The 21,979-nt window shown below is 40.3% G+C and overlaps 1 protein-coding gene across 5 annotated transcripts in view; it reads left to right on the top strand.

Moving 5' to 3' along the window:
* Positions 1-21,979, top strand: part of ZFC3H1 (zinc finger C3H1-type containing) — an 80,032-nt gene that overhangs the window by 10,961 nt on the left and 47,092 nt on the right. For all 5 annotated transcript variants that reach the window (XM_060245080.1, XM_060245078.1, XM_060245079.1 and 2 more), the window contains exons 5-17: positions 96-322; positions 2,069-2,192; positions 3,842-3,939; positions 4,267-4,470; positions 5,025-5,189; positions 5,778-5,915; positions 15,676-15,794; positions 16,343-16,489; positions 17,811-17,985; positions 18,159-18,290; positions 20,236-20,784; positions 20,864-20,973; positions 21,752-21,883. In XM_060245080.1, the coding sequence (XP_060101063.1) occupies positions 96-322; positions 2,069-2,192; positions 3,842-3,939; positions 4,267-4,470; positions 5,025-5,189; positions 5,778-5,915; positions 15,676-15,794; positions 16,343-16,489; positions 17,811-17,985; positions 18,159-18,290; positions 20,236-20,784; positions 20,864-20,973; positions 21,752-21,883 (2,320 nt within the window). The remainder of the gene's footprint in view (positions 1-95; positions 323-2,068; positions 2,193-3,841; positions 3,940-4,266; positions 4,471-5,024; positions 5,190-5,777; positions 5,916-15,675; positions 15,795-16,342; positions 16,490-17,810; positions 17,986-18,158; positions 18,291-20,235; positions 20,785-20,863; positions 20,974-21,751; positions 21,884-21,979) is intronic.

The following is a 21,979-nucleotide window of genomic DNA, read 5'->3' as shown; positions in this document are numbered from 1 at the left end:
GACAAAAATATATAATATTACACTGCATTCTTAGTTCTCTTTGCACTTGGGGAAATGAAGTGTAATTAAACAATAGCAATACTTTTATTTTAAAGCTAAGCAAGCATTGAGGAAACAGCAAACAAAGGTATGGAAAAAACTGCAGCAACAGAAAGAGCAGGAAAGGCGTCAGAAGGAAGAAGAGCAAAGGAAACAGGAGGAAGAGGAGGAAAGAAGAAAAAGGGAAGAGGAAATAAGAAAAATCCGGGATCTTTCTAATCAAGAAGAACAGTACAATAGGTTCATGAAGCTGGTTGGCGGAAAGATGCGATTAAGAAGCAAGGTAAAGTGGGTTTATCAAGAGGCCTGGTATTGCAGATATTATGCATGATTTTCAGGCCCCAAATGGGGAGAAGATGGGACTTTAAGCCAGTGGGTTTTTGAGACAGTGCAGTGCATTCAGTGACTGCAGTTATTTATTTAAATGATTAATTGGAGCAAAGACCATTTCAGAAATGTGGTCGATACTTTTAGGAAAGATTTTACATACTGTAAGTACTTCACCTTGGAGGAAAATGTAGATGTCTTTGGAGCAAGGCACAGGATCACATTCTAGTGTTTAAAGAAAGCAATCATGTTGATAGATCGAGGTGCTAGTATTCTGGGCAAAACTGTAAATCTGTAGCTAGTTACAGAAAAATCCTGTGCTGAATAACTCTGTGTAGGATTGTCCTATCACTAATCCTTCACAGTTGTTATGTAAGAATTTGTCAAATACTATACAGTGCTTATTCCATCTAACAGGAGTGGGTTGTCGCTCCAATTTTGCAGAGGTGGAGCGGGATAAGAGATTTGCCATCCAATATATTTGAAAATTATTGTAATACATTCAGTGAACTCAGAAAAGATCTGTTTTGCTTTGAGTCACAGCAATCAAGAATAATTTGATATCTGTGATAAAGCATTCACTGCCTACCTTGTAAAAGTCTTCCTTGATGAACATACTAGAAATACTAGAAACCCTTTTTAAACCTGAGAAGTTGCAGCAGATAAAAGCCAGGGGTAGGCCCTATAGCCACATGATCTGTGCTTGCTGTGCTTTTTTATATAAAATCATTAGAAACCAAGAAGTAGTGGGGACAAGTAGGGATGGGCGCCAACCAGGAAAATGGAAGTTTATCCTGGTTTGTGGGGTCTCATAAACCATGAACCTTCCTGTTTACCAGATTGATTCATTTCATGAGGTTCACAATGTGATAGAATGGCTCCGCTGTGGTTTAGGCTTGCCAAACTCACAGTGAGTCTCCTGCTGACTCTCCTATCAAATGGAGATTGACTTCCTCCTTTCTTTCCAACCCTGCAATCCTTGACTTCTGAGCCTACTGGGGTCTCCCTTTTTGGTCTGTCCTAATCTGCTGGCTTCCCTCTTGACTGCTATGTGGTCCAGTTTCCCTGAACTCCCACCACTCCTATCAAAAGAAGATTCCACCCTCCCCCCCAATGCCGGTGCGCATCCCTCCTCTGCCTCATTTCCTTCCACTCCCAGGCTCTTTTGAGCTTTCCTCCCACATGTGCCACTTTTGTTTGGTGTTTTGAGAGCTACTATTGGTGTTTTCAGGGCTGCAAAAGTCTACCCCCTCCGTTGCTTTGATGATTAATCAGCAATAGCATTTTTGCTGCATGAACCTCCGTGGAGGTTTGCTGCAGGTGTGATCGCACAACCTTCAGCTTGCAAATCAGGCGGTTTTTGTGTGGAATTTAAGTTTATGATGAGGTTAGTGATGGACAAATGTTATGCGAGAGATTAGTGATCAGATTTTCAGTAGTGCAAATTCACTTAAAAGCAATAAAGAAAGTTCCTAATTTGATTGTGGAAGATGCACAAGGGGAGCAGATGCTAAACCATTTCCTTCCATTTCATTTTCCAATAGATCTTCCTCTCCCCACCCCACAAACACTTAGCTCCCCTTTCCTAACTGTGTCTCCTATATTATGGAACTTCACATGATGTTTAGATTTGCCTTAAAGCAATATGCAAGTGAGCCAGGAAATGCACAACATTGGAAAGGAAAAAAAATCCTTTTTTTAGTCCTCAGATAAAGACTTGAGAAGATCATTAGATAAGCAATCTACCGAGAGTGCAGGAGGAATCTATCAGTATGACAATTACGATGAAGTTGCTATGGACACAGAGAGTGAAACTAATTCTCCTGGTAGGTGGCATTTAATATTTGGATTAGTATATCTTCCTGCTATTAATGGAATTGTTTCAGATTTTATATTGAATACTTCTGTTTTTGTTTATTCATTTTCTTAAGCCTGCTACATGAAAAGCTGCTTGAACAATTTTGATGTTAAAATGTAATTCCTCCCACACTCTATTGCAGCTGTAACAAATGGGAAAGAGATGGTGTTGCTGGGTTTGTACATATTCTCTCAGATATTTGCCATTTAAAGCATTACTATTCAAGGCATATTTTAAGTGTTGTGGTTTGAAAAGGCCATCCAGTCTTTTTTGTCATGTTCCTGAGGACTGCAATTTAAGAACTGCTGCCCCAATGTACTTATTTATGAAATGATTCTATGAATTGAAGTAATTAGGTCATATTATCAGAGGCTGAGGGTGTTTGAACTGGTTCTGCTTCTGTAGGGTACTTCCCTATTTGCATAATTTCAGTGTGTCCCCCCTCCATTTCAGCAAATACAATGGTATTTCAGACTGTACATTCACATTAAAACATTCTGTTTAAAAAACAATTTACGGACGGTTGTATGAGAGCTGACCTGATGTTTTTATAGATTCAGGATGTGTCTTTGACATAATGTGACAGATAACAGCATGTCTTAGAACTAGGGAAGTTGGCTCAGTAGTTGGACTTCAACTTCTTTGAAACTAAACTTTTTACCCACTTTTAGTAACATTCTTTTCGCTGTCTGCTCTGTTTGAATTTTTTTACTGCAGAGGATTTTGTTGTCAGAATTCTGTCAATTTGTTTTAAATGAATTGTGATTTTTGTTACCTGTCAGCAAAAGTTTATAGGAAGGCAGAGAGTGAAATTCAAAATAAAATCTACTTATACAGATATTTAATGCTGCTAACTTGCAAAATATATTAAGGTCAACATTAGCCTCTTCTGGTTCCTGTAAACTTTAATTCTTGATGGTCTTTTTTCCACTTTGCTTGTGTTTTTGTACTGATCATGTATCTTCAGTGTTTTGTTTGCAAACCAGTTTTCTCCTCAAATGTGTTAAGTTGGGGAAGGGTATCTAACTAAAAAAGCAAGTGGGAACTTTGGTTTTCAAATATAGCAGTTAATCCATTAATGTCACCCATGGGAACAGAACCTATTAATGTCACCCATGGGATGAGGTACATTTGGGGGGTTTTTGTATGCTGATAATATAAGGAAGGTTGTTCCTTCTTTGCAATAAATTGTGTCGTTGGCATTTTGTTAAAAAGTGAAGGAATAACTTCAGCATAGAATATTGAGATGCACAAGAGGCATTTTTTAGAATGATGCTCTGTTAGTGTCCAAAAACTCTTAGCCTACACTCAGACATCATGACAAAGTAAACAGACGGTTGGCTCCATACTAAATTTTCCAATGGCAGTATGAAGCCTTCCTGCTTCTACCCACCTGTCCTGCTGCAGACTGTTGACTTCCACAAAATTCTGAGAGGAGGTCTGTAGTGGGAAAGAAGAATTGATGGAAATTGCTGGTTTTGTCTGCTTCTAATGCAGAAGTTTGTCAGCTCCTCACAAAAACATATGGTTAAACTGTGAAAAGTAGTGCACATTAAGAAACAACTACAGAAATATTGTGTGTCGTAACCTCTTTTGTTTTACATAATTCCTTTAAAGCATCTTCTCCAGTACAGCCATCATACTTTGAATGCCCTGTTGGATACTTCCCTCCTGCTGTTCCACAAATTTCACTGCCTCATGCATCACAGGTTTTGGTAAGTGATTTTATAAGACTGAAATAGTATTGTAGATGAACTAGAAATAACCTTAAATCTTCCTTATGTAATTCAAAAACTATTTGAATACTCTTGTAAACTATGTGGTTTTCCTGGCCATACTGAAAGTTCTCCCTCCTGTTAATCATTATGATTTGACTTCTGCTGAATCAGAATTCTCCCTCCGATTGTCTACGATGTAATCTCTTAGTTCTGAGGAATGCTGAACTTCTTCCATTTTGAAGTGTAACGTTGGTATTGCCTGGTAAGTTTCTTACACTGCTTAGGAAGCTCAATCAGTTATTTGTCTTCTTTATCTTACTTCAGGCTCAACCGTCAGTGAGTCAATTGTATGTTGAAGGCATTTCAAGTGTTTCTTTAGAGCTTCTCCCTCCTCTCCCTCCTCTTCCACCTGAAGAACCTGAACAGCCACCAAAGCCGCCATTTGCAGATGAGGAAGAAGAGGAAGAAATGTTGCTACGAGAAGAATTGCTTAAATCTTTGGCAAGTAAACGAGCTTACAAACCAGAAGTAAGTGCTAAATATAACCACAAGATGGCAGTCTTGCCACATCATAATTTGCAATAGGAGCAAGTTTGTTGTTGTTCATCTGCTCTGGTTTCATCTGAACAAAGCAAAAATAAGGCCAGAAATTAGATTGAATCAGCTTGAATGTGACAGGCAGTCAAAGGCTTTTATTATGAAGCGGAGACTGACATTTTTTTTTAAAAGCGCATAAGGGCAAATTTCTGTAAACTGAAAAGGTCGCCCAACCCTAGTGTTAGCTTTTATCTCATGGTAACCTTACTGGAAAATCAGTAGGATTATTCAAATTGTGGAAACTTGAGTAGTTCTAAGGAAAAATAGAGTTAATTACTGCTGTTCGAATTTTAGTCAAATGAAAATTTTCTGATATCTGCTATCATTGAAGATTCAAATTGCTTGACATCACTTAACTGATCCTGGTTCAGCTTATATTGTTTGCTTCTATATGTAAATTTAATCATGTACCGAAACAGTTTAAAACACACAGCTTGTTAATGTACCATTCCTGATCTGTTACTTGTACCTGTTTTTTTGACTAGGAAAACTCAAGTAATAGTGGTCCACCTTCACCGCCTTTCCCCAATAATTCCCATTCTCTGCCAAGAAGCAACCTTGCAGCAGTCAGTATTAATACAGTGTCTCAGCCTCGTATAAAGAACACCAAGATTGTTAGAGTACCAAGACCCCCAAGAACAGTGATCACGGTAATTAACATTTTAAACTAGTTCTGGGTACAAAATGTGCATAATATTGGTTTACACATTTTTATTTTGTTTTGAAGTGGGCACAAACTAAAGGGTTAAATCCTAGGCATTTGTTTGATTGGTAGTCTATTATAACAAGCCTGAATTGACTTCTATAGTCTTTTTTTAAAATAAGTGTTCTTTCCTTGTCTTCTGTAAATGGGTGTTTTTGCCTTTGTGTGTTTTATCATTGCTTACATTGTATACCTTCTTTTTTGTTTCTTAATGATTGAAATAAAAGGAAATAATTTTTTTAAAGTGTTCTTTTAGAGGAATATTATAGTGCTTTGTAATTATAAAGATATAAATCATTTTGAACAGATTATTACATTTTGTGGAGGGTACTTCTCATCAATTTTAGTTAGGTTTCCTTGCCCTAATGAGATGAATAGCATGATCCTGTTATTTTAAAACCTTAGATAAATGTTAACTTAAAAATCATACTGTGTTATGGGGGAGGGGGCAGTGCTAAGAGTTAGTAAGCTGTTGCTGTGTAGAATTAGAAATATAAATACTGTGACTTTCTTAAACAGTTTTCTATTCTTGTAGCTTCCAAAACACAAGTCCGTGGTGGTTACGCTGAATGATTCAGATGATAGTGAGTCGGATGCAGAACAACCTAACTCTCCTACTAGTGTGTTTGGTGGTCTAGAATCTATGATCAAAGAAGCTAGAAGAACTGTGGAGGTAAGAGTGTATGTTAAAAACGTCTTTCTTTTTGAAAGTATATTTAACTTCTGAAATATTACCATGGGGATGTATGTCATGTTGTGAGCAATGCTCCCCCTAACTGTGAAGTTTTGTGAGCAAATATGCTACTTTATGAGCTACTGGCATTAAGGTATGAGCTACTGCATAGATTAGTTTGCTCTGGGGCTGTTTTTCCTGAGCTAAAACAAAAATGTGTGAGCTGGAGTCTGAAAAACTGATCTAGCTGACACTAACTCAGCTTAGAGGGAACACTGGTTGTGAGTATGTAGGAGGGAGAGCAAGAGGATATTAACTGCTTTGTCTGAGAAGTCCAGCCTAGCCGACTTGAACATCACTTTCTGAGAGGAATTCCATTCTAGTTCTTTTGGTTTTTACTATGAGACTCACTGCCAGCCTTACATGAGTCCCTTCTTCTGTTGAAGAATGTTTTTGTGCCTGCCCCTAGTATCTGGGAAAGATAGCTCTGCTAGGTTAGGACTTGACTGCACGGGACTCTGTAGGTGCATGCACAATGAACAGGTAACTTGCAAAAGCTGTAGCTGCCCTCATGCCCACACTCATTTTCTTGGAATAGACCTCTGCCTTCCTGCTGATCAAGCTCCCCAGTGGAATATAAGAGGTCCATAGCAGCAATGCCATGCATCCCATCTACTAACTAGTTCTTCCTATTTTTGCTGTGAATGTCCTAGTAATGCATTTCTGGCTGCCTCCAGGGCTCTCAACACAAGTGGCATGTTAGAATAGCACCATTGTGGAAAAGTGGTAATCTGGGAACAGGGTCGCCTCAGGAGTAATCTTGCCAAAGCCTCTGACTTAAAAAAAAAATACTATTTTTAATAAGCCAGCCATGTATTTAAATTGCAGGCATGGCTCTTCCCTTCATGCTGCAGTAGCCCAAACTTGGCAGGACAGTGGGGTCTAGTTTATTTTCCATAACTCATGCTTTATTGAGTTTCTTCACTCTAATGTTTGCACTGGATAAGGATGTAGTAGGCCAGACATACTGGAGTGTGAAGTCAAATGGGCCTTAGAAAGCATTACTAACAACAAAGCGAGTGGAGATGACAGTATCCCCATTGAGCTATTCAAAGTCCTAAAAGATGATGCTGTTAAAGTGATGCACACATTATGTCAACAAATTTGGAAAACACAACAGTCGCCACAGTTTTGGAAAAGGTCAGTTTATATTCCAATCCCAAAGAAGGGTAATGCCAAGGAATGTTCAGACTATCGCACCATTGCACTCATTTCACATGCCAGCAAGGTCATGTTAAAGATCCTGCAAGCTAGGCTTCAGCAATATGTAGATCGGGAACTACCAGAAGTTCAAGCTGGGTTTCGCAGAGGTAGAGGAACTAGAGATCAAATTGCCAACATTCGCTGAATTATGGAGAAAGCACGGGAGACTCAGAAAAACGTCTATTTCTGTTTCATTGACTATGCTAAAGCCTTTGATTGTGTGGATCACAACGAACTGTGGCAAGTCCTTAAAGAGATGGGAGTGCCAGACCATCTCACATGTCTCCTGAGAAACCTGTATAAAGGTCAAGAAGCAACGGTCAGAACGGGATATGGAGCAACTGATTGGTTTAGAATAAGAAAAGGAGTTCGACAAGGATGTATATTGTCACCCTGCTTATTTAATTTATATGCAGAGTACATCATGCGGAATGCTGGCCTGGATGAAGCACAAGACGTAATTAAAATTGCCAGGGGAAAAAAACCAACTCAGATATGCAGATGATACCACTCTAATGGCAGAAAGTGAGGAAAACCTAAGGAACCTCTTGTTGAAGATGAAAGAGGAGAGCAGAAAAGTAGGCTTGAAACTCAACATTAAAAAAACTAAGATCATGGCATCCAGCCCCATCACACCTTGGCAACTAGAAGGGGAAGACATGGAAGTAGTGACAGACTTCACATTTCTGGGATCCAAGATCACTGCAGATGGTGACCGTAGCCATGAAATTAAAAGACGTTTGCTCCTTGGGAGGACAGCTATGGCGAACCTGGGCAGTATAATAAAAAGTAGAGACATCACCCTGCCAACAAAAGTCCGTATAGTCAAAGCGATGGTATTCCCAGTAGTAATGTATGGCTGTGAGAGCTGGACCATAAAGAAGGCCGAGAGCAGAAGAATAGATGCTTTTGAGATGTGGTGCTGGAGAAGAATCTTGAGAGTCCTTTGGACTGCAAGAAGATCCAATCAGTCACTTCTAAGGGAAATCAACCCAAACTGTTCCCTGGATGGTCAGATGCTGAAGCTCAAATACTTTGGCCACCAAATGAGCACTCACTGGAGAAGATCCTGATGCTGGGAAAGACAGAAGGCAGAAGAAGGGGATGGCGAAAGACGAGATGGTTGGACAGCATTACTGATGTAACAGACATGAATTTAAGCAGACATCGGAGGATGGTGGAAGACAGGAGGGCCTGGCGTGACTTTGTCGGACTCGACTGTGCGACTGAACAACAAAGTTCAGCTTAGTGGTGAGGAAGTCCCATAATTTAAGAAGAGAATATGGTTATTCACCTTCTACAAATAATTCTGTTATTCAATTTAGCTTTTTCCAAGCTTGACGTGTAAGTGTAGCAGGAGTCACAAGATGCATGACCTAAAGGATTTGAGTACTCTCTGAACAAGGGGCACAGTCTCTGCTGCACTGCAAATTATTTTCATAGAAGAGGTATTGGTAGAGTGTCCAGATGGACCTCTTTGTCAGTTATCTGCTGCTATATTCCTCTTATCCTTCTGTGAGGGAAGGCATCCAAAACTGGTTAGATCATAGTTCTTCTTGCTCCAGGCCAGGGCTGTGCAAATTTGTGTATGTCTTGCTTGTAAAGAGCCAAGGTGTCCTTCCAGTTTGAATAGCCCTGCTGCTGTAGGAGAATGTTAAGAGTCTAGCTTTATCTAACTGATCTATACAGAACCTTACCTTGGCTGGAAAGCAAATCCTCTGTAAAGATCCCAGGCTCTGGATCTGTGGGGAAGAAAGTTTGAATCAAGGACAAGCCATCCCTGTCTGATGCCTCAGGCAAAGGGCAGCTGGAAACAGCCACTCCTTCATTGCAGTCAGGGAAAAGGTCAGGAGGTTCTGAGGCGCTGGATCCCTCCCTGACCTGGATGACCTCTTTCCTGCCCTTTATGCTCCGTTCAATCCTGGAGGCTTCTGGATGGCTAGAAAAGAGCAAGGAGGAGTGGCACCGTGGCAAGAATGATGCTGCAGACTAGGCTTTAAAACCCTCCATTGCTGGCCTCTATGGTTCCATGGGCAGTAAGTCAACACCTGTTTCTGCATCTCCAAGCCCTTTCAATTCTCTATTATTGGGCAAGGATCCCAGGTTCAAGGTTTTTACAGTCAATGGGACCCCTTATATGCAAGCTCCAACCACCATTACAAGGACACCAGAATCTTTGGGAGCACCTAAAATGGTGGCTGTGCCATTTGCCCCACCTATTTTTGGACAGTCCCCTCCTGATTGGATGGTGCAGGCTTGGATCCCTTCCCTTCGACTCACATTCCCTGTCATAATACCTCAGCAAATGCAGACAGGGAAGAGGAGAGATACTGCTAGGGAGAAATTAAATGGGGGGAAACTAACATCTAGTGAGGATGCAGGCAGATCCAGATGATCTCAGAGGCCAAGCCTATCCCCTCACATCTCCTGTTCTTCAGCATCTTCTGCCTCATCCCCAGAGAGAGACCAGTCTAGATGCGAATGTTTCAAACAAGAGCCAGTTTGGTGTAGTGGGGGGGAAGTGCATGGACTCTTATCTGGGAGAACTGGGTTTGATTCCCCACGTCTCCACATGCAACTGCTGGAGTGACCTTGGGTCAGTCATAACTGTCAGAGGCTGTTTGGGGAAGAACAATTTCTGTCAGAGCTCTCAGCCCCACCTACCTCACAGGGCGTCTGTTGTGGGGAAGGTAAAGTGATTGTAAATTGCTCTGAGACTCCTTCGGGTAGTGAAGGGCAGGGTTTAAATCAAATCTCCTCTTCAAAAAATCTCTAAGAAGATGAAGAAGAGACAGGGAGGAGCACACAGCCTTCCCCCCTTTCCAGAAAGCCCAGATCTGTGCAGAAAGGAAAACACTCATTTAGGATACTTGAGTCAGAAGTGGAAGGCAGCCCTTCTGTCATTTCCTCAGCTGTTATCATCTGGAAAAGAGGAGGATGAGCAGTCTGGAGAAGAGTCTGAAGATAAAGATAATTCAGCTAGGATTTTTCAGCTGGAACACGTGATGTCCTCCATCAACTATTCTTTAGAAACAGGAGAAAAACCAGCCTTCACAACCTCTGACAGTCTAGACATTAGAGGCTTTAAGAAGCTAATAAAAAAATTGGCACGTTGCCCATTTCCTGAGAATTTTGGTGAACTTTGTTCAGAATGGGCAGTGCCTGGCGGTGGCACTTCCCTACAGAATATTGCAAAAAGATTTTACATCCTACCAGATAAAACTATGGAGGATTTAAAAGTTACCCCGGTTGATGCTCTGGTTGTCACTGCATTCAGGGGCAGGACTTTCTAAAGATGGGGAGGTAATGTTCTGTGAGATCTGGTGGACAGTAAAATGTATCTGTACTCAAAAATCTTATGAAGTGTCCTTTGCAATTAGAGCTTCAGTGGTGCTTTCTAACTTCACCTGTGCAGTAGTCATCTGAGAAAACAGTTTATTACAGTATCCTGCCCCAGATCCACTGATGTTCAAAAGATCCCTGGTAAAGATTAAGCAAGTGCGTCAATTTGCAACTGATGCCTCCCAGGACAACATACAGTATTACCAGATCTCAGGCAGCAAATGTACTAGTAAGGAGGAGCCTTTGGCTGAAACTCTGGGGAACTCTAACGTTTCCACTGAAAAGTTTTCAGGGTGACTGGTCTTTGAAAAGGAGCCCTGGACAAAGTATTAGTTGAATTTAAAGAAAAAAGCCATGCCTTCTTCATATTCCAATAAGGAGAAGGGCTACAAAACAAAGTCCTTTCAGTCCTTTTGATCCTACAAATCTTTCAATAGGAGCAGAGACTACAAAGACAGCAAGGGGAGGATGCCAATTCAATTACTAATCAAAGTTTCAAAAAAACCACAACCACTTCTCCATCTCCAAACAATAGGACACAGGCACACAAGGAAAAAAGCCCTCCACATGATGCCAAAATTGGAGGACAACTACAAAAAATTGTGGACCAGTGGAGGAAGACTACCAAAGATTATTGGGTCCTATCCATAGTGGAAATAGGTTACAAAATTCAGTTAATGACACTTCTACATTGTTTCATCTCTTCACCAGTTCCAAGCAATCTTAAAACTGAGTTGTTTGCAGGAAGCGATCCAGCATATCTTGGACATTGCAGCTATAGAACTAGGACCTTCACAACAACACCTCTAAGGGGTATACTCCATCCCTATTATAGTACCCAAAAATCAGATGTATGGAGAGCAGTACTAAATTTAAGAGACCTCTGTGTCTGGGTAGTCCAACAGAAGTTCTGCATGGAGTCGTTATAGACTATTCAGGTGACTTCTTTATTTCTTTGAACCTTAAGGAGGCTAGTGTATACATGTGGATACATCAGGCATCCAGAAAGTACCTTCAGTTTGCTTTCCAGGGGCAGCATTGCCAGTACAGGATTCTTCTTTTTGACTTATTATCTTCACTACAAGTCTTAGTCACATTGGTAGTGGCTCTGAGATAAAAAAAGTGTCCACATGTACCTATGTGGATAATATCTTAATCAGGGCAGAAGACCAAATGAAAGAGTGAACTCGACATGAGAACTGTGGTCTAGTTTCTTGAAGCACATGAGTTCCCAATAAACACCCAAAAGGTCCACTTGCCATCAGAGAAATAGACGACAATCAAGAAACTAATAACAACTTTACAATGTCAGAAAACGGCAGATGTAATTCACCACACAGCTACTGGGTCTCCTCAGTGCAACAATAGATCTAGTCTTATGGGCAAGGTTCATGTGAGAACATTTCAGTGGACTCTTAATTCACATTAGAAAGACATAAGAGAGACAAGTACATCATTCTGATCTCTGTGGTAAAAGAGTCACTGAGATGGTGGACTGCATCAACCAACCTGAAGCAAGGAGTTCGACTGTTCCAGATTCCTCACATCATAGTGACCAGAGACACCAGTTCGAAGGGCTGGGGGCCCACTGCTTGGGCCGGGTAGTTTAAGGGAAATAGGCTGAAAAAGAGAAGAACAGCAGCATAAATTTACTTGAGCTCAGAGTGATAAAACTTGCACTGTTTGCCTTCTAAGAGCTACTTCAGAAAAATTTGTACTGATTTTCATAGAGAACACCATGGCTAAAGCTCTCATAAACCATCAAGGGCCCTCCTGCACCAGGAGTTAATACAGATTTTTCAGTGAGTGGAGAAACATCTGAAGGGATTTGAGAGCTCACCATGCCCAGGACGTACTGAACACTCAAGCTGTTTGGCTAAGCCAAAAGGACATGGACCATGCAGAATAGTCTCTGAACAACTAAGTTCTTCTGGACTTAGAAGAACAATTTGGAATTCCAGTAATGGACCTCTTGGCATCTGCAAAGAACCAGAAGGTCCCGAGGTTCCTCTCCAGATTTGCTGGTATAGAAGCAGAGAGATTGAATACTCTACATCTCAGCTGCCTTTCCCCCATTTCTGATTCTCAGCAGAGTGTTGGGAAAAATGTAGGAGGAGAAGGCAGGCTTTATCTTTCTGTCTCCTCCTCAGAAATAGGGGCTCTCCGTTATGGATGGTGCCAGCCGAAGTGATAAAAATAACAGCTGAGACGGGTGAAGAAAAGTGGTTGTCATATAATCAACTATTAAAAATACAAAGTGGCAAAATAGAATAGAAAACTGCTGAAGAGCTGAATAATAAATATGATTGGTTTCAAATGCAACAAATAAAGAGCTTGGTGGAGAATGACATTAAAACTGAAGGAATAAGAAAAGAGCAAACAGAAATAGAAAAAGTTCTGCGTGGAGACACAAAAAATTAATTTCAAAATTATATAAATTACTTTTAAAATGGTCTACGGAAAATAAAGCAGTGAAATCTCAAATGATTAAGTGGGCAATTAATGTAAACAAAGAAATACAGATGGAAACTTGGGAATATTTGTGGAGGAACTCTATGAAGCTTTCGACATGTCATAGTATTAAAGAGAACTGTTTTAAAATGATGTATAGATGGTATATGACTCCTAAGAAATTGGCAAAGATGAATAATAAGATGCCAGACAGATATTGGAAATGTAAAAAACATGAAGGTTTTTTCTACCATACGTGGTGGACTTGTGAAAGAGCAAAAAAGTATTGGCAGATAATTCAACAAGAAATTTCTAGGAACTTGGGATATGAATTTAAGAAAGTTGCAGAGACTTTTCTGTTGGGATTACAAATGGAAAAATTTCCAAAAGAAGATAGAACTATAATTTGGTACTTGCTTTCAGCTGCTAGGACATTATATGTGCAGTTGTGAAAGCAAAAAAAAACACACCAGAGAAATGGGATTGGATTGTAAAAGTTATGACATGGAGTGAAATGGACAAATTAACAAGAATTTTAAGAGACTATGATTTAGAAGTTTTTAAGATGGAGTGGAAAAAGTTCAGAAGATATGTAGAGAAAGAGTGGAAAATAAAAGGACATTGGACAATTTTTGATAATGATTAAGTCTTAGAAAAAAGAATATTAATTTTTGTTTTTATTAGTTAAGGGTACCTTTAAACATTAGTACTTTAAGTAAATAACACCGGCGGGGGTCAAGTAACGGGGGGAGGGGTGGGTAGAAAGTAATATATGGGATAGATAAAAGAAGTTATTAATGATGCAAGAAATATAATTTGTTACCATATGTTACCAAATAAAATTGTTTTAACAAAAAAAAATAGGGGCTCTCTCTCAATAAGGAAGGAGCTGTGGACCTTACCCAAGGATTCAGTTGTGTTTAGGATTGAGCCATCTTTCATTCCAAAAGTCAGTTTGCCTTTTCATTTAAGCCAACAGTTGACATTACCTTCTGCCCAAAACCTACATATCCAAGGGAAAAGAAATGGCATAAGTTGGATGTCAGAAGGGCCCTTTGCACCTACATGAAAAGGATGGCCACATTCAGACTTTCTGATTCCGTTTTTGTATTACAAAATTTTGGCAAAAAGGTATCTAGTCAACAATAGCTTTCTGGATCAAAAGGTGTATCTGTGAGGCTTATGAGGTTTAAGGTCTCTGGGCTCCCATTGGAGTAGCAGCCGCCACTTCAGCCGCCCTTCCCACCAGGGCTCCTATTGAGATTTGTAGGGCGGTGGCCTGGTGTTCCTTTGCCACCTTTGTTAAAACTATAGGATAAACCAACAAAATTCAATAGAGGCTGCATTTGAGAGAAGGTTTCTTCAATGAGTGTTAGATCAGTAATAAGTTTTTTTTTCCTCCCACCTAGACTGTGATTGGCTACATAACCAATTTTAGATGCCTTCCCCCACTGAAGAAGAAACAAACATTGGGCTTATTATCTGAACGTTTCTCCTCTTCAGTGGGGTGAAGGCATCCAACTAGCCCACCTCTTTTTAGTGCCAGGTTTGGAGTTATTTCCTTCTCACATTTCTATACTAGTTCATCATTAAAGACTTTAAAAATTGTTATTATGGAGTGGTATGAAATTGTACTGAGATGGGCTATTCTATGCCTGAAAGGACACCTTCACTCTTTCCAAGACATACAGAAATTTGCATAGTCCTACCTGGAGTAAGAGGAGGTGTGTTAGCTAACCAGTTTTGGATGCCTTCACCCCACTAAAGAGAAAAACCTTCAGCTAAGTCCAGTTTTTCTTTATGAAGCTCCCTTATTTATTTACATAATTTGTATTCTGTCTTTCTGCTCAAGGACCAACAAGGTGGCTAACAATTTAAAATACACCCGTAAAGTGGTGGATGATATAGTTGAGTTATTCTGGTCTGATATGTAGGAGAGGACTCACAAGCAGACAGATGTAGCTTTGGGATGGTGGTGAAAGAAGGCAACTGCAGATTTATACCCTGCCCATCTCTCTGAATCAGAGATTTAGAGAGGCTTACAATCTCCTATATCTTCTGCCCCCACAACAGACACCCTTTGAGGTGGGTGGGGCTGAGAGGGCTCTCACAGCAGCTGCCCTTTCAAGGACAACTCCTGCAATAGCTATGGCTAACCCAAGGCCATTCCAGCAGCTGTGAGTAGAGGAGTGGGGAATCAAACCCGGTTCTCCAGATAAGAGTCTGCACATTTAGCCGCTACACTAAACTCATCATGTTTGCAGGATATTTTGCTGGGGTAGACAGCAGTACAGTTTAAAGCTATCGTAGTTTTAGTTTTCTTTCTGCTACTTAACTTTTGCAGTCCTGTAGGTATTCAGATTTTATGATGTGGGTTAATTTATTCTATTAGTTCTTGCTGAAAGTATCTCCAAAATTGGGAAGGTACTTCCCTCTGGAAGAGGATATTAAAGTTTGCTGAACCCATCTTCTGAATCTATAGAGGACTTAATTATTTTCTACCTGTGCTCATTCTTACTGTACAAAAGGGACACATGCCAGTTCCTGTCCTTTTTTCTGTAATTTCCCCCCTTCCTCCTTCTTTGTACTGTTTATAACACGGCAAGGGAGATTATAGGGAAGGGGGCTAGAGATGCTGGGCTTCTTTTTAGTAACTTGTATTCTTTATCTACATGTGAAGTTGTTTTGGATGTTTCTGTTATAGGCATCAAAGCCTAAAACACCTTTAAAGTCAGAAAAAGAAAATAATCCCATGAGAACCCCTGAGGCTTTGCCAGAAGATAAGAAGATAGAGTACAGACTCCTAAAGGAAGAGATTGCCAGGTATGTTTGTGTTATGGATTAACCTTCAAGAAAACTAATTGAGGTGATCAGAAGTAAAAATTGCAGCTATCTCTATTAGGTAGAGTTCTTCTAGTCAGAACAAATTAGTCTTTATTTTATCAATTGAAGAAGAAGTAGACAATATTGGATTTATATCCCGCCCTCCAATCCGAATCTTAGAGTCTCAGAGTGGTTCACAATCTCCTTTATCTTCCTCCACCACAACAGACACCCTGTGAGGTGGGTGGGGCTGAGAGCTCTCCCAGAAGCTGCCCTTTCAAGGACAACCTCTGCGAGATCTATGACTGACCCAAGGCCATTCCAGCAGGTGCAAGAAGAGGACGGGGGAATCAAACCCGGTTCTCCCAGATAAGAGTCCACACACTTAACCACTACACCAAATTGGCTCTCAGGGCTGTTGCATCCATTAGGGAGCTAGATAAACTTAGCCTTACATTCATGGAATATAATTTTTCTGGGTTTTGCATGTGTGATTTTAAAAGATCTAATATTTACACTCTTTAAAAATGTGTATTTGAATCTTTTAGTCGAGAGAAGCAACGCTTAATAATAGCTGAACCACTGAAGGCAAGTTCATCACCAGCAAACTCTGATGGCGAAGTTGATGGAGTTGGTAGAATAGCATTAGTAACAAAGCAAGTTACAGATGCAGAAGCGAAACTCAAAAAGCACAAGTAAGTGTTCTCATTTTAATGTTAATCCTACATAGAAAGAAATAATATGAAAGAACTGGAGACTGCCTTTGGGGCAGAGTATCTGCATGCATGCCTTTTCTTTGCCCTTTCGGATATTTGAAGACAGTGGGCATATTTTCCATCATCACTTCCAGCTGTTTAAGCATTCATTACAGTCTAGTTGCCTCTGTAGCCATTTACTTTGACAGAAAAGTTGTGCCCTGATTAGGATGGCACTGTAGGCAGCGCCAGTGTTGGGGTGCTGGCACAATGCTGGCACCCCAGGCAAGGCACTGCCCCAGCCCTGCTGCCCACACCTTCCTAGCCCAGCAGCACGGTGCAGCTCCTGCACCTCAGAGCATGTGTGCCTGCCACTGGGTTGCTGATGCTCCAGCTTCCAGATGCTTGGAGACAAGGGGGAGGGCAGCAGATGCTGGGAGACGAGAGGGCTGCAGCAGACTCGGAAGTGGTGTTATTCAGGGATTAAGTTAAATATCAACATAGGAGTAGTTGTCTTGACTACTGTCAAAAGCAGGGGACCAGGGAGGACCTTCTACTGGCTGCCACTATTCTGGTAATGGCCCACCCCTTCCTTCTTAACAAAACCCCTTCTATCCGTGACCAAAGAGATATGAAGACCCAGGCAGTATAACAAGTTTATTGTAAGTGCTCAAAAACAAGTGGTTTTAGTAATGCAACAGTGAAAGTGGAAAAACAGTAAAGGAGTTACAAAGAAATAAAAGCCTTGATGTGATTAACTATACTTTCCCTTTCTCTAATTCACCTTCCTCTAATTCACCACTCTTTGAATGAGGGAACCTCCTAGCTGCAGCCTCTCCCCAGCTCAGCCTTTTCCAGAGAGAACAACCCTCTCTCTCTAGGTGGACTTGTTCTTTCCTTCCTTCCAGGTCCCACCCCTCTGATCTCCACTGGGCAAGTTTTCCCTCCTAAATTTTTGCCCACCCAGTCAGGAACAGAAGGGATCCTGGGAAATGTAGGCCCTGTAGCTGCTCTGATACAGGCTTCCCTGGAAGCTTGTAGGCTCATGACAACTACAAAGACTACTAAGGCTTGAAGGAAGGAATTAATCCGTATGGCTTACCTTTTATTGTTTTGGCATTTAAATTTTCTTGTGGACTTGCTCTGCTTTTAATTAAAATATTTAATGCATGGATATTTATAGAGTTCATGTGGCAGAAGAAGCTATGAAAATGCTTGCATTCAGAATTGTTTGGGGGTGAGAGCATGCTGGCCTAGTTTCCAGCAGGTGTAATCTCATGAAATAAATGTAGGAATTTAACTCCATTCCCTTTTTTGTCAGGCTTCTCTTGATGAAGGATGAGTCTGTGTTGAAACATCTCCTACAGCAAGAGGCAAAGAAGAAAGAGTCTGTTCGTCTTGCTGAAAGCAAGATTGCTAAACTTAATGAGCAGCTGCAAGCAACAGAGAAGATACTAAATGCCAATAGGGTATTTTTGAAGAAACTTCAAGAACAAGTAAGATTATTTTTTCTTTAACGGTGTAAATATTCTAGCCTAAATGCAATAATGTGTTAGCGCTTTCTAGTGCTAAAAGATGAGTGGTGGGGCTAATTTTATCAGTTTTTATTCTTTACATACATCTTTTGGTTCCAATGTGGCATTTACTGGAAAATGTCAAAATGCTTCAGATTCACAGAGTACAGCAACGTGTAACAGCAAAGAAAGCGCTGGCGTTAAAATACGGAGAAGAGCTTGCTCGAGCAAAAGCACTGGCTAGCAAAGAAATTGGAAAACGAAAACTTGAATATGATCGCTTTGGAGTAAGTTCTTACAGCTAAGGGTTGCGGAAGCAAAAAACTATATGCAGTAGATTTCTTTCTGACACTCTCAAATCACAGCTTAGGATGCATAAAACAAGAAAGCCAAATCAACTTCCAGACAGTTAACTGTGTAAATTACACTTTTTAGTTATTTATAAAAAAGCAGTTTATGAAATTGTTATAAATATTGGCCACAGTTCAGGGAAACATTCAACTTCATATGCCCAGGAAGGTGGTGTTTTCTACCACCTGCATCCCTTGCCTGCTGCCACATGGCAGACTGATGACACTTTCAAAAGTATAGAATCATAGAGTTGGAAGGGGTCCTCCAGGGTCACCTAGTCCAACCCGCTGCACAAAGCTGGAAACTTACAAATACTTCATACACACACCCCACATAAACATCCAGTGACACCTGCTCCATGCCCAGGAGATGGCAAAAAACCTCTAGGATCCCTGGCCAAACTGGGCAGAAGAAAAAATTGCTGCCTGACCCCAAAGAAGCAAATTTATGGACTTGCTCTGCTTTTAGTTGAAATATGTAATGAATGGATATTTATAGAGTTCATGTGGCATGTAAGAAACGACCATGAGAACTAAGCACTGATGCAGCCCTTCCTGCCCCCCTTCTCATGATCTGCCTAAGTTCACAGAATCAGCATTGCTGTCAGATGGCCATCTAGCCTCTGTTTGAAAACCTCCAAAGGAGGAGAGCCCACCACCTCCTGAGGAAGCCTATTCCACTGAGGAACAGCTCTAGTTACCAGGAAGTTCTTCCTAATGTTTAGTCAAAAACTCTTTTGATCTAATTTCAACCCATTGGTTCTAGTCTGACCTTTTGGGGGCATAGAAAACAACTCTGCACCATCTTCTGTATGACAGCCCTTCAGATATTTGAAGGTGGTGATCATATCACTATTCAGTTGTCTCTTTTCCATACTGAACATACCCAGCTCCTTTAGCCTTTCCTCATAGGTCTCCAGACCCCTCAGCATTTTTGTTGCCCTCCCCTGGACACGTCCCAGTTTGTCTATATCCTTCTGAAATTGTGGTGCCCAAAACTGAACACCATACTCTAGGTGAGGTCAGAGCAGAGTAAAGCAGTACCATCACTTCATATGATCTGGACACTATACTTCTGTTGATACAGCACAAAATTGCATTTACCTTTTTAGCTACTGCATCACACTGCTAATTCATGTTCAGACCCTAGATTCTTTTTGCACATACTATTACCAAGACAAGTCTCCCCCATCCTATAGTTATGCATTTGATTTTTCCTACCTAAATGCAGAATGTTACATTTATTCCCATTAAAATCATTTTATTTGTTTTAGCCCAGTTTTCCAGCCTGTCAAGATCATCCTGTCTCTGTCATCTTCTGTATTTGCTACCTCTCCCAACTTGGTATCATCTGCAAATTTAATTTAATGTTCTGTTGAAAGAAGAGAGCAGTCAAAAATACCACAGAGCATGCTCTTGAGGGTGCTTAGGGTTGTTATTTAGAACTGGCAGTTAAAGTCTTTAGATGTCATCATCCTTTGGGTCATGTGAATAATAATGTTTATGGAAATGTGATAATATTGCTCTTCAGTGTGGAATAACCTGTAGCTTGTGCCCGTTTGGTGAAACAGCTGTCCATGTTCAAGCAGAATTATCATCATCACTCTGTGTTATGCTGATTTTAGTGTATTGCCGAGAATTGATTTGGTTCAACAGGCTGTTCTTCAGGCAACATATATACATGCAAGATGTAGCATAGCTTGGTTTAAATGGAATCCTGATAACATTGTCACTGGCTTTGTGGCAATTGATATTGTGATTTTCTTATAAGTATATATTCCTTGGGAAGAGCTTAAAATACAAAATAAGTTGCATTTTATGCCTCTTGCTCATATTTGAGTCTGTACAAGGTGGTAACTTTAAAAATTGTTTGTTTTGACAGCCAAATAAAATACTGAAATTTGAGAACTCACCATCATCAAGCCCCAAGAAACATTCAGCAGAACTGATTGCACTGGAGAAAAAAAGGCTACAGCAGCTGGAATATGAATATGCTCTAAAAATTCAGCAGCTAAAAGAAGCTCATACATATCAGATCAAGGATCGGTCAAATATTGCTCCCATTGCCGAAGAGGAACCTGAATTTGCACTACCTCAGCCTTCCCTTCATGACCTAACACAAGACAAACTGACTTTGGATATTGAAGAGAATTATTTTGATGATGAAATTTTATCCAATTCTGGTAGAGAACGAAGGAGGTCTTTCAGAGAATCAAACTCTTTTACTAAACCTAATCTTAAGCACATCGACACTTCCAAGCAAGAAACTACGAGCAAGCTTCCTAAAAAGACACTAGAGCAACCTGAGCTTTTTTTGGGTCTCAATATTGATGAACTTAAAAAACTTTATGTGAAAGGAGATAACTTGAAAGAAGTCTTAAGGAAAAATACAGCTCTTTTGGTGTCTAATGAAGAGAATGTGTGTGGTCAGGTAATTCTGTACATTAAATAAGTTAATATGATGAAGCCGGAATATTTGTCTCATGAATCTATATCTGTTTGTCTTCCAGGTAATAACAGTGGATGTAGATCCCTTTACAGTTCCAAGTAGACAAGCAGAAGGGAAACCACATCCATTTGGACCCTATCATAGCCCACTTCTTATTTTTAAATCTTACAGGTATTGTACTGGTTACTAAAACAAATAGCATAATGCCACAGAACATCTCTGAGTGTAGGCAGGGATTACTGTTGGAAACAGAAAACAAATGACATAACAATAGTGCTGGAGAGTAGAATGGTAAAGGGGGGAATACAAAAGTAATAAAAGGCTTGGAGAGAAAGAGATTTCTCTCGGTGCCTCTTTATTTGAGCTGTGTACCATGAAATGAGCATGATCCTGCAAGGTGCTTTTCCTCCCAATACATTTTTCTGGTTAATCAGAACAATCAGGTCCTAACTGCATGAGTAAGCAGCAGGTATAATACCTGCTCTGGCTCACATTATGAGCCAGAGATTGGCTTTTATGGCTGTGGGGTGTTTTGGCAGGTAGGAAAACTTTGTATCGGATTGAAGGGCCATTTTGCATGTTTCTAGGAAATATATTAGTGAATCTTTAGTGTGTCACCCATGTCACAGAATAGAACACTGACTATCTGTACTCTTTTAGTGCCATTCTGAGACTCTAGCTGCTAAGATAATGTGCTGATCTGAATGTAGTAATGTGCAGAGTTTTCAGGCATTCATTGTCTCCATTGGCATTTCCACCTGTCTTTGTTATTGAGCTTTGTACTTGAAAGAGAAATGTGGCTGTCCTTTTGCAACTGTTACTGTCCTTTAGAAATTCAGAATTGATGCAGGAATTAAATGTAGTTTATCTGATGTGTTTAAAAGCAAAATGCCAACTTTCTAATCTCAACTTGAAGATACTAACCTCTATTCCATCCTTTCCTTTTTAGATTTAGTCCTTATTTTCGAACAAAAGAAAAACTTTACCTCAGTTCAGTATCGTATAGCAATATGATTGAGCCAAAACAGTGTTTTTGCCGTTTTGATCTAACAGGCACATGCAACGATGATGACTGTCAGTGGTGAGTAGTTTGCTTTTCCTAAAAACAGTTTCAGTTCAGCAATTTTTGTTGCAGATGTCACTACTCCAGATATCCAGACACATTTAAGAGCAACAT

Source organism: Heteronotia binoei, chromosome 8 (assembly GCF_032191835.1).
Source record: "Heteronotia binoei isolate CCM8104 ecotype False Entrance Well chromosome 8, APGP_CSIRO_Hbin_v1, whole genome shotgun sequence".
NCBI classification, from domain to species: domain Eukaryota; kingdom Metazoa; phylum Chordata; class Lepidosauria; order Squamata; family Gekkonidae; genus Heteronotia; species Heteronotia binoei.
Note: the sequence above shows the minus strand (reverse complement) of the source record. Positions and strands in the feature narration are given on the sequence as shown.